The following is a 12,858-nucleotide window of genomic DNA, read 5'->3' on the forward strand; positions in this document are numbered from 1 at the left end:
GAGGCGGGGAAGGGGGGAGGGGAGGAGTGATGAGCTGTCTGTGGCCTGAGAGGAGGGAAGGGCCCAGGGATATGACTGATTACAGGCGAGGTCAGAGTTCAAGGCCAGTGCTCAGGCCAGAGCTCGCTGTAAAGTGGGCAGGAAAGGGGGATGTGGGGCACAGAGAGGGGTCTGCAAACAAGAAAGGCAGGTCTTGGTGAAAGAAAGTTTAAAAAAAAAAGAAAAGAAAAAAAACCCTTTGAAAGGATTCTGCTACAAAATGACCAGGTTTGTGTGGTGCCCTGTTCCTTCAGACGTTGGCTATTAATTTGAAAATACACCACGCCTCTCACACACAATTGAAAATGTTCTTTTAATTACTACATAACTTTCTAAACAGACGAAAAAGGATTGTTAGTCGATCTGAATGATTAAAATTTAATGATTTTTGTCATTCTTCTCTTTTTTTTTACCACAAGGGAGAATTAAATTTTCATCCACCGCAGTAAAACTAAACAAGCTGACTTTCAACCTCTCAATTATTAAACTCTCGGAGATCACAGCTTGTGTTTGTTGAGGGATCACACACGGCAGCTTTGGTGATGTAAGAACAATGTATAATGATCCAACTCTGAGAGGGTTTAAATAACCAGGACAGCATATTTCACAGGAGGCTGGCCAGCAAACACTAATAATGAAGGGGCTTCATAATAATGCTGGCAGTGTGTGTCCGTGGTGTCACATTTGTTGGGTTGTGTCAGGAAGAACACACGCCTCGCGTGTTTACAGAAGCAGCCAATCAGCTTATTTCTGACATCACTGCATATTGCCGACACAGCCTCGTCGGTTTGCTGCATTTGGCGAGAAAAGCGTTCGCGCGGCTGAGGAGTAAAGGGCATCACACTTGTGAATTGTCATGTTGGATTATGTGTGAGTGCAAAATGAATGATGGCATGCACCGTGGGGCTATTTTGCTATTTTGATTAATGTGTGTGCGTGTGTATGAATGAAATGCACAATCGATTCCCCTTCCTTCCCTCTTTGCTCTTGAAGGTCAGCATCATGAGAGTCGGCAGTGTGTGTATATACTGTTACACCGACCACACACATTAATTAAAATCTCTCTCCTAGGTATGTTGCATTGTGTACTCAAGCCTACACTATCTGATAGCCTCTGAATATATCTATATATATGTACATATCTGTGAAAACAGAATAATTGTGCTACCCGGAGCTGTTGAATGAATTTGCATATCATTATATATCATTTGTTTTAGCTTGGATCAGCAGGTAAATTCTGCCTGATCCCATATATATTTTTAGGATCTCCAGAAAACACACTACATGGTCTTTCAGGCTCTCGGTAAAACTCACCCCACTGTGAATTGCCAGCTGAGTGAATTTAATATACAGCCAAAATCTGCAAGATGTTTATACCTCAGTGGGAAAGTCACATGTATTTTTACCCTTTTCCCCTCAAATGTATACACATGAGATATAATGAGTGCAGTAGATGAGTAATCTTATGTAATTATGACTAAAAAATGTTCTTTTAAATATCCAGAGATTGACTAATGAATCTAAAAGTGTTCAGAATTTTTCTCCACATCATCAAATCTTGGCAATTAATGCATGATTAATCTTAAATGTAGACATAACCTTCAATTCAGTTCTGTCCATGTTTATTTATATAGCACCAATTCACAACAACAGTCGCCTCAAGGTGCTTTAAGGTAAAGCTTCACCTTTACCGTATAGCACCTTGAGGCGACTGTTGTCGCTAGTATTTGGGGAGAAAACCCTGACAATCAGACGAGCCCCAATGATCAAGGACTTTGTGATGGTGGGAAAGAAAAACTCCCTTTTAACAGGATGAAGGATTTTATGACCTGAATGTGTTTTACTAGGTAGGAGTTAAACCAAGTGATCAAGACCATAAACTCACCAGGAAAGACTTTACAGAGGATGTAAATCAAGGGAGAAGTCAAACATGTGTCTCACAATTTTCTTTACCATCTTATTTAAGTTGCCCCCTGCTGGCCACTATAAAGAATGCAGACTTGAGGCACTGGCTTCACTCTGCAGACGACTACACCCATCTTTTCAATACAGGCTATGTCATTTACAGAGGTTTTCTGTTTAATTATAAAAGGTTGACTAATTCATAATTTTTTCAGCATAAAGGACTTTCCCCTCCTACACTCACCAAATTATTTTAGCAAAATATAACTACCGAACAAATATACAGCATCTGTGAGGGGAAAATTATACAAGGAACATATAATATAGATTCTGGATTTACTACTGTTTGAGCCTTGCAGCATATGTTTATATATGTTATCTGTCAGTCAAAGAGAAAATTTTCAGTTTCTAAGCACAAATTTCAACATGATTCAGTTGTTTTATAAATGTGAGAATTTCTTGATTTTCATTAAACAAACTCCCTGAACAGAAAGAGTTTAACATTACACTGCAGACAGACAGACAGTGCAGAGTCTTAAGATGCACAACAAGCTGCTCGGTTCTCTAAATAGCTGATTGCAATTCCTGTTTAACCAGCTGAGTTTGTGATGTAATTAGCTAATGGGAGATCTCAAGCTGAGGCCTGCCTCCTTAACCAATCAGATAGTTTGCATAAGATTCATGTAACAGCAGGTCATGCAGTAATGGTGTAGAGTAGAAATACTGTAATGCTCTGGCTACCCTTTTTCTTTTTCTCGTCTCATCTATTCTTCCTGCCAACTCATCACTTCTCTATTGAACACAAAGTGAGATTCATTTTTCTCACTTTTTCACCACATCTAAGTCTGGCCTCTCATTTATATCTTCCCACTCTTCTTTCCTTCTTTGTTAGCCCCTCAGTCCATCTCGCTGACAAATAGAGACTGGTGGAAGGCAAGTAGGAGTGCAGCAGTGTGTGTGAGCGATGAAGGTGTCTGCTCGCATCACTCACTGCGATGTAGTGTGAGTATTGATTCTTTTTGTTGCATACTGACTTCATATTTCATATAATATGAATAATAACAGCATATAAGGATAATTGGAGTATCGCAGGTTGAAGTTATGCCTAGCAGTGTTAAGAAACAGGCTGGAAACTTTGGGTTTCTCCAGAAATATCATAAAATCAAGCATGGAATTTTAAAAAACCCCAACTCTTGGCCATGAAGTGTTAACAGCCAAATATACTATACACACACATATACACATACATACATACATACATACATACATACACATATATATATATATATATATATATATATATAGTTTCTGCTGTAAAATGTAGCCTTTACAGCGCACACATAAAGACGCAAAAATAGATTGAGGCTCACGCCTTGGCAGGAGTGAATTCCAGCAGCTGCTGCGTTATAGAAGCAACACAAATGTGGAGAAAATGAACATTTGATGATGCCAATGATCAGATCAAGGCAATAGCAATTAATACTGACAACCATATTAGTCCTGTTAGCTGGGTGCAGCTTTGTAAGTGACGGCTGGAAAGAAAGAAAGAAATCTGATCTGTGATAAATGCAGTTATCACGTTATGTAACAGCCCAGATGATGATGACTTAATGAAATCGCTGTAACATGTGACAGATTCGTTACAGATCATTTTTAAGAAGAGTTTTTGGGTTGTCATTTTTGTTTTTCATGTAAATATAATATCATAAGCATATGCGGGGTTTTTTAAGCTATAAATAAGTTAATATGAGTTAATAAGTTAATAAGATCCTCTGTAGGTTGTTGTACACGGTTCAAGTGGCGATTTCTATGGGAGGAAATGCACTTGACATTTTTGTTGGGCTGCCTAAAGTTTTAGGTGAGGAAACAAACAGCTGTTTAAACAAATTTATGGTATCAAAAGGGACCATTTTGTAGAAAACCTCTGACAGAATGAGCAAAAACTGAGCAAACTGTCTTACTACAGAGCTCTGTGCCTCTGTGAGCATTTATGTATATATGAATAAATTTGAATATGATTAAAGTTAATTTTTTTGTTTTTTTGTTTACCTGTTGTTGTTTCTGAGTTTGACGTGCCCTCCGGGCTCCAGAATCTGCCCGTTCTTCAGCCAGGTGAGCTGCGGCTCAGGCTCACCCCGCGCTTGACAGGTGAAGATAGCGGTGGTGCCGACGGGGCGGGCGATGGACTGTGGAGACTGAACGAATTCTGCTGGAGCTGTAAGAGAAGGCAGACTGAGAATCAGATCGAGTAACCTCAATCCGTCAAGCAAAAGATGTTGCTGGATAGATCGGTGCCAGAAAAATAGAAATACAATTTTGGCAGAATTAAGAGGTGCAGAAAAAGAAAAAGCCAAAGGGTGAGAATGAGGAAGGGAAAATATGAAAGCCTAGTGTATGCATGAATGGTATAAATACTGCTGTAGAGATATAATTCAGGGTCAGTTGGCAGGATTATGATAGACACCAGATCAATGCAGATGCAGGAAAAGGGGGAAGCAGGAAAGCGAGATAAAGCCATAAGACTTGTGCAACCAGAGCAATACTTGGGAGTAATTTGCCTTCAAACAGCAGTTCAGTTTTTATCATATCTGCTCTCATCACTTGATTCAGGCTTCCAGCCATTATTCATTATTCAAAATGGCAGGTGCTCTATTTTAATTTAAAGAGTAATTAAAATTATATCTGCTGGATTATAATTTTCTACGTTGGTGCTTTTGAATGATCTCCTCTGTGCTTATAATTGTCCCAACAGCTGTAAGTGATCTGACAGCCTAATTTATTTATGACAACATTAGCCGAGAAAATTTGATGGTATTATATATACGCGGGTTTATATAATGCCTTTACTGGAGGCGTATCATGATGCCTTTAGTAAAAATACCACACTGTTCCACCTTTTTTTTCTGTCCCTGTCATTTTCTTCATCATCATCAAGGGAGGATGAGCAACCTGAGAAAACCTGAAATAGCTTGAACACAAATACCGTGAGATCAAAGTGACTGAATCAGAGAGGTGACTCTTAAAGAGAAACTTTTGGACCTATAATTTGATGGGATTATAAGATTACTTAAAAAAAAAAGTATTAAAAAAGGCAATGAGTAATGTGCAACAGATTACTGTTTATAAAAAAAGGCTGCACTTGTTTTAAATAGGTTAAGTAATTTTAGCTGGCTCTCTTAGGGACAGCACATTTATGACATATATGGAGTATTGAGGGCTACATATTAAAAGTCCAAACTAAGAGGAATGAATGAAGAAATACAGTATTGTGCAAAAGTCTTTAGTCACGTCTTAATATTTTGCTTCCAATGGAGCTAGACTTTCCTGTCTTTTTTTAAAGCGGTCATGAGCCATAGTTCCAGTAAAATGGACCTAATATGCTCATTTTTATGCATATTTTTAATTCTTGGCATCTATTAGTGTACATTTACATGATATACTTTTTTGAATAATCCTTATTTATCCTATACTGGCCCTTGATGACCCTCAGTTCACCGTGTCTTCTGTTTGACTGCCTCTAGCAAACAGAAGGTTTTAAACAGGCGCTGCGCTGGCCAGAGCTGTATGCTTGAGATAAACATATTAACCACATCCTGCTTCATACAGCCAAGAGTGGGAAAAAAAATCCCTCGAAATAGGGTCTTACACATACGCTGGCCTTATTTGAAAGTTTGGCCATATATAACGTGGGCATCCACCACTCTATGTGCCTTTATTTGACAAAAAAATAAAAAATATATATACTAGGAACAAGTCAAACAGGTCAACTTTAAAAGATCTGTCACACTTTCGGTTGTCAAGTTGAATCCCTGTTTATTTTGTTTTCCCCGCTCTTCTGCCCTCCTTCTTGTTCCAACACTAATAAATAAAATGTTGTCTGACACTTTCTCAATGTAAGCATTTCCATTCTCCCCAGTGGAAAAGCTAAGGGGCCGTTAGGCACTTGAATGAGGGGGGCTGACAGCGTGAGATGGTCCTTTCATTCATCTCAGTCCTTCCCAGCTTCATTGTCTGTTTTGTGCACACTTGCTGTGTGCTTTGAGGGCTGACTTGAAGGTGAAGGTCAGAGGGAGCTCAGGAAGGCATTGATTTGCACCTGTAAGGGTGTGGGGTAAGACCGTGAGCACCAGCTATCCATCTTACGCTTGTTTTTCGCTTCTTTGGCCGCTACAGTTTTACTCTTTCATTCTTTGTTTCTCTCTTCACTCTTTTTGTACCCCAAAGGAGCCAACATAAATCCAGCTTGTTTACTGTGTAAGTGCTTTTTTAAACTGTGATTGTCTTCTTAGCTTTGTGCTTATTGAAGTTCCTAATCAGTGACAGCCACTGAAGCCCTCTTATAGTAGCTTATTATCTATAGAATAATGAGAATTACTAATTAAAGCACACTATTCCATCATAACGGAGCAGTTCTAACACATGTGTTTATGTGTAGTTAATAAGGCATTTGTTGTTTCCTTAAATCAATAACAGAAACCAAAAACAGACAGCGGCACATCATGAATGTCCACATCTTTTTATCCTTAGCAGGTGAGGGGCTCGTCGCAGACTTGACAAGCAGATGAAATGAAAAATTGTTTGCGATCGATGCTGCTATAGGCTGTAGCAAAGTATGGTCCGTCTGATCAATATGTGAGTGAGGCAGACACTGGATGTTTCCTGCTTGGTGACAATTAATGCACAGGGCAGCCCACACCTGCCATATCCTTTTGGTCAAAAGCACCTGTCTCTTAACACTAACATCAAACACCTTCATGATACTGGCTCCAGCTCTGTGGAGAATAGATGAAAAGAACAACAACATTTCAATCAAAATGTTAGAAAGCACACAGAGAATGAAACTTCAAAGGGCTATATTTCTTCTGCATGCTGTGGCAGAGCAACAGATTATTGACCTTTAAGTTTTTGTCTAATATTAAAGTTCCCCACATCACATAAAATATATTTTCTTTAAAAAGACTTATAGGATGTATTAAGAGTTGGTTTGTCTTGTTTTCACATAACCTGTACATACAGTAGTGTGTAATCAGCTAGCACAAATAAACTAATGACTATAACTACAGGGACACCTACACGTAAGACTGGCAAATCAAAGATATGTTATTATAGGATATTTTGAATTTGGATGTAATCATTCCCAAAATGATGCATAAATATAGAGCGTATCTTATAGTATCTAGTATATTGTATTGTATATTGAGAAGAAAAAAAAGAGAGGTGCTATGGGTTTACCACTTTCACCAGATGATGGTGTTACTTCTTATTTATTGTAGAAAATCTGCATATTTATCCCCTGTGAGACTCACACAACTGTGTTATAAAACAAAAAAATCTAAAATTTAATGCTAATGGCCTGTTATTTTTTTAAAAAAAAACTGATTATACGTGTCATTTGAGTGAAGAAAAGGCTCACAGATACAATACTGCAGAGGCATTGTCTCTTGTTGCAGAGCCTGTGAAGAACCGCGGAAGAATTTTAAAAAGCTGCAGACATGAAGGCGCGGCTTTTGAGCTGAGGATATCAGTGCCAAAACAAAGACACAATAAATCAATTTCTAGGCGTTTTGAAAACCAACAAACAAAGAAGAAAGAATCCGTGTTGCTGGGTTTTTTTTTATCCTTCTAGTGTGGCATCTAAAATCTGCAAATCATATCTCCATATGTCATTCTCTAATTTAAATTTGATGGTTATATTTATAGAATTTCCCAGAAGTGCCCACAGTGTGCATCTCATTTTTGTAGCTCAGACTGTAGTATAACAATTTTTTATAACGTGGCTTCACTAAACCTCACTAACCTGAATTGAATAAACAGGGCAAACTCGACTGGGCAAATCAAGCCAGGTTTGCAATGTCCTTTAAAAGTGGGCAGTGCTGATGTTGATGTACATACTTTTCACAGGACTAGCAAATTATAATGGCTGTGAAGGCTGACTTGCACATCTTAGACCATCAAGTACAAGCACTTTGTAGTCTAAGGTGCTTTCAGTGGTCAGTAAGACGAGAGAAGTACTATATAAATGCAAGTCCATTACATTACAAGACAATGAAATTGCTCTGAAACGGCTTGCAGCAAAGCAAGCAGAAAGGCTGAGAATCTGTATCTCTTAACGATGCTTGTCAGGAAAAATGAAAAGGGGTTTAAAGAGTTTCTAAAAACAAAACAAAACTAGAGCTCCTCTGAAAATATGCACGCATGGTCTATAGGATCTTCTAGGAATGGTGTCACAGAACTGATTAGTTAGTAGGCTATGCTTTGATACAACTTGATCTGTAATCTCCAACATAGCCTCTTAACCTCGCTAAACCCCAAATCCTGCTTCACGGTACACGTCCCCTGACTCTCCAGAGTCCCATCTCTAATCATCAAGTATCTCTGTGCTCAGTGCCTCCAAATACAAAACAATCTTTGTTCATTCTATCTAAAAAAAAACCTATTTGCCATAAAAGATCTAATCACATGTGCCTCCACAAATGTAATATACTGTACATGATAACTTCCCAGGGTTGGTAAAAACTGCGCCTGGTCCCTAAAGTGTATTTCAGAGACCACAAAAGCCGATGTTGCAGGACTGTCTGCTTCTCGGTGTGATGCTGCAAATCTATTTTGCTCTGTGTTTTTGTTCTCCAATATTAAAGAAATGATGATTCAAATAAACCTCTGCAGGTATTTTTTTTTTTATCTCTTCCTAACAGAGTGTTGAGGATTTGAAACCTGAAACTATGACTGAAATTGCAAAAGCTGAGAGTCGGAACTCTTCGTGAAATGTTTGTAATGCCTACCATACAGACTCTAGCTCTGAGCAACAAGCAGACATTTTAGTGGTCTTGTATCTTGCTGGTGGCACAAAAAGGTGTAAAAGTATGCTTGGTATACCAGAAATAGCCGATAATTACTGCTTGGAAGGTAGCAAAATAAAAATCAGCCTGAAATGTTTTGGTATGCTTTGCTTTGCTTTGCTTTGCTTTGGGGGAAAATCATTCAAAACCTTCTCCCTGAAAAATCTGCACCAACCACTAGATCAGAATGAGGGTTTTAAACTAAAGACCACCTACATAAAACACGCTGGTGGCACAGGAGCAAAGCACTTGTTTATCAATGCAGCAAAACTGAGGTGCTTTCAGTCATGGTACAGTAATCATGTTGCCTGATCCACCCACATAGTGCTGAGCTGTACCTCGTCACGTTCCCCAGGATGTTTCGTAGGTGCTTTAAGTTTCACCCAACTGAAAAAAAAACGTCATTGCTTTTATCCAGAGCTCACCTTGGACCACCAGACGTCCTTGAGCAGTCCTGCGCACACGGGTCCCTGGTTTGTTAGCGGCACATACGTAGACCCCGGAGTGCTCCACACCAACATCTGAGATCATCAGGTTTCCTGTGCCGAGCACCTGGATTCCCTCCACCCCGATGGGACGGCCATCTAATCAGGGAGAGAGAAAAAGAAAACAGTTGAGAAGGATGAGTAAGAATCTATGGAGGTCAGCATAAAAAGAACCAGGTATATGGGCACAGTGGGTGTTTATGTTTGATGGGGGTCAACTGAACTATAGTAAAGATCAGAGTGGGTGTAAATCACTAGCAAGACATCTAATTAACATCATGCAAGTTTACGGCCACGAGCTGACAGAAGCAGCGCTATTTCTGTCCCCCCAAGGATGCAGCGCTCACAGCGTGTGTTCCTCAGGACTATAATGTGATAAAGCTGCCAGCACACCATACACCTGAGAAAGGTCAGCGAGTTTGTGTTTGAGTCGTGTACACGCTGCAATTTTTTAAAACTTAATTGGGACTTTGTGATAGCTTCCAGTGAGAATCATCTGGCTTTTGGGTGCTTTACAGTAAATCAATGCTGCTTTTCTGCTTCTCCCTAACGGATGTTCAGCTAATTAAAACTTTTATGCTCCAGTTGAGACATTCACCTTTTTCAGGAATTTGTCTGAAAAATCCTCAGAGTACATTTTCTTTTAAGCTGGTTTGTTTCTTGGCACTGGAAATGTTTCAGCTGCCAGTCTGGGACCAGAAATTCTAACTGTAACTTCTAATCTTATATCTACTTACACAATCCATAGCAGCCTCCTCTCTGCTTTTGCTGTAATTACATGATAAGCTCACACACTTTCCTGTGCTCCCTTATCTGCAGTGTCAACTCCAACAATGGCTTCAGTCTGCCTATGATGTTAGCTATGGGGCCAAAGGGGCATTTTAATCCCATCTGTGAGTTCCATCTGCAGCCTGTAAGCCTGTACGTTCCAGATATGATACACTGAAAGGGCAGGAATGGAGGGAAGGGAGACAGGTACCACAGCGGACAAAGGAGCTCCAGTCAGAAATGCTAACTATGTGGTCAATAGTCAGTGAATACTTTTGGGTTCGTCCCTTATCTTCAAACTTAAAGCAAGTCACTTTTCAACAGAAAGATTACTTTGGATAATGAGTTTGACTGAAATTCACTTGCACATTAGCAAGTGAATTTCAAAATAATGCCACTAAGCCTAAAAATGAATTTGCTAATCAGGATTATCAACAAATTATTTTTTAAAGGTTTTATTAGCAAAAGACTGTGAAAACATATTGTTAGTTTCATTTTTAAGGACTAAGATATATGATGTTGAATGCCCATCACAAACGTTTAAGTTTACTGTCGTGACCCACATGACCAAGAGTTTTGTGGAATACTGAAACTGCCATCAGAACAGCCTTCTATCACATACTGCTGGTTGCAAGACAAATGAGAGATGATGGTCTATGGGACTACAGATCTCAGAGTCCTCTGTGGTGGTAAAACTGTTGCTGATGATAACAGTATGATCACCACTTATCTAAGTGAAAAAAAAGACTAAAAAACTGTAAAAGCGTACTTTGAAAACATAATGGCACACTCCAAACCAATACACTGTGGCATATGTTGGCCTAATCAAATTATATGATGACAAAAATGATTACCAGACTCATGATTTTGTGTGTATATTGTGCATGATAATATATCCCATTACTGCACATACAAATGTGCTTGTATCAAAGATACTTAGATTATATAATGGTGTGTATTTTACATTACAGCCATATGTGACATGAATATCTCACTAGTGTGTCTACACAACGAGTTGATGAATGTCTTAATTCATCAAGAGTACATGAAATCTTATAATATTTTAAATTTTATATACACTGCCTTATCAATGTGGCAAAAACATGTTATTACTGTGTAGCTAGTGCAAGTGTGTAGGCATTATGAGCACCTTTGTCTTGCAACTGTTATTTTGGTTTCTTCAGCCAAACTGTAGTGATGACACATACTGTCATGAAATGTAAAACAATGAAATCAAAGCAAGCCTTTATTCTGGGTGATACAACAGGTCCAAAACCTAAAACTCCACAGAAGTGCAGGTAAAACAGAAAGCAAAACATACATAGAGCCAAGGAAGAAGGCTGCACAAACAGATAATGCTACAAAAGGGTGACAAGATGAAATTAATAAATGCAGGTGAATACAACAAACAGAAAGTGACCCAGATCATGACGCAGGAGACACCCAGCTACTGGAGTACAACAGGAAACGACCAAAAGACAACTACACTGACACCAAACATGATGACAGAGAGAAAAGGAACCCAGGAGGAGAAAGGGACAAGCCCTGTAACAACACAGAGATTTGCTTTTAAATCAGATATGATCACCAGGCCTAAACTGCAAAAGGAAATCATCACAGCAAACACACAGACCGAACCTCATCACATCTCAAGCTCACCATTCAATTCATCAGAAGTGATGAAAAAAATCCTTTGCGTTCGTTTGACTCTTCAAACCAGCCAACACACACACGGCTCGTGTGATAAATGCCGCAGCTTCAATTAGTAAATGTGCAATTATGTGGCGATGCCTAATGAAGACAATACATGTAATTAATGCAATTAATCACGACAAATCATTGAGATCTAATAAATGTCTCCAACTTGTGTGACACGTGTTCGTCTTCTTCTTCTTCCGCATTTTTTTCATTATCGCACTGGGACGTTGTCCTAACAGAAGCAGTCTTGTTCTTTTCTTGCATTTTCCTGTTATATTCCTCTCTCTCTCTGGCTTTGCCATCACTTTCTCCCTGTCAGAGACTAATTAACTTAGTGTCAGAAAAAAAAAGAGCACAACCTAGGAGGCCGTGGTGCCGCTGTTCAATGAATAGCAGCAAACCAACTCTGGCATTAAGGAGTGACTGATGTGAAACTATAAGATTCATTATGCGGCTTATCCTAGCCTCCCTGCTGTAATCTAATACATACAAATCCCATCGTGTTAGCATTTCATTCTGGTAACACTGTGTAAGGCAATACTGGCAATCTGATTACACCCAGATGCTGGGGAGGGGCTGTGATTTACATTTGGAACAGAAAATCAGATTGAATGAGAAGTAAAGTAAACAGATAGGAGATTGAAAAATTGTTCACGACAGAATCTGAGTGGTAGTCAAGAAAAGGAAAAATCCGCATGAAGAGAGCTGTCTGTGCAGCAATTACTCAGAAGCTCTCCGCTGCTTCCAAGGAGGTTTTAGCATCATGAGGACACGAAGCAACAGAGTCGAACATCATGTTTAGCCCTAAGACTTAATCTTCAATCCCACTGCCTCATGTGTACACAATAGATCTGTGCTGTAACAAATCTATTCTAGTAGAGTATGACCAATATAGGAATTTTACTGACCGATAATGATACCGATATTTGGTGATTTAAAAATCTGACATGAATATCTGATATAGTATGAAAAACTATGCAAGCATCAGCTTGTTTGCACATGCTGTTAAACTTTTTAAGTTTCGATTTATCAGCTGCCATAAATGCTGATGCCAACATATCAGTGAATAACCAGTATCGACTGATATATCAGTCTGGCTCTGTATACTTCACAGTGGAAGACAGAAC

The 12,858-nt window shown here is 39.1% G+C and overlaps 1 protein-coding gene across 1 annotated transcript in view; it reads right to left on the bottom strand.

Annotated features, from left to right (window-relative positions):
- Positions 1–12,858, bottom strand: part of igdcc3 (immunoglobulin superfamily, DCC subclass, member 3) — a 60,861-nt gene that overhangs the window by 16,788 nt on the left and 31,215 nt on the right. Inside the window, exons 6-7 of the mRNA XM_040011574.1 lie at positions 9,206–9,364; positions 3,991–4,156 (exon numbers count right to left, since the gene is read on the bottom strand). Of these exons, the coding sequence (XP_039867508.1) occupies positions 3,991–4,156; positions 9,206–9,364 (325 nt within the window). The remainder of the gene's footprint in view (positions 1–3,990; positions 4,157–9,205; positions 9,365–12,858) is intronic.

This window comes from Simochromis diagramma, unplaced genomic scaffold (genome assembly GCF_900408965.1).
Source record: "Simochromis diagramma unplaced genomic scaffold, fSimDia1.1 OVJJ01000603.1, whole genome shotgun sequence".
NCBI classification, from domain to species: Eukaryota; Metazoa; Chordata; class Actinopteri; order Cichliformes; family Cichlidae; genus Simochromis; species Simochromis diagramma.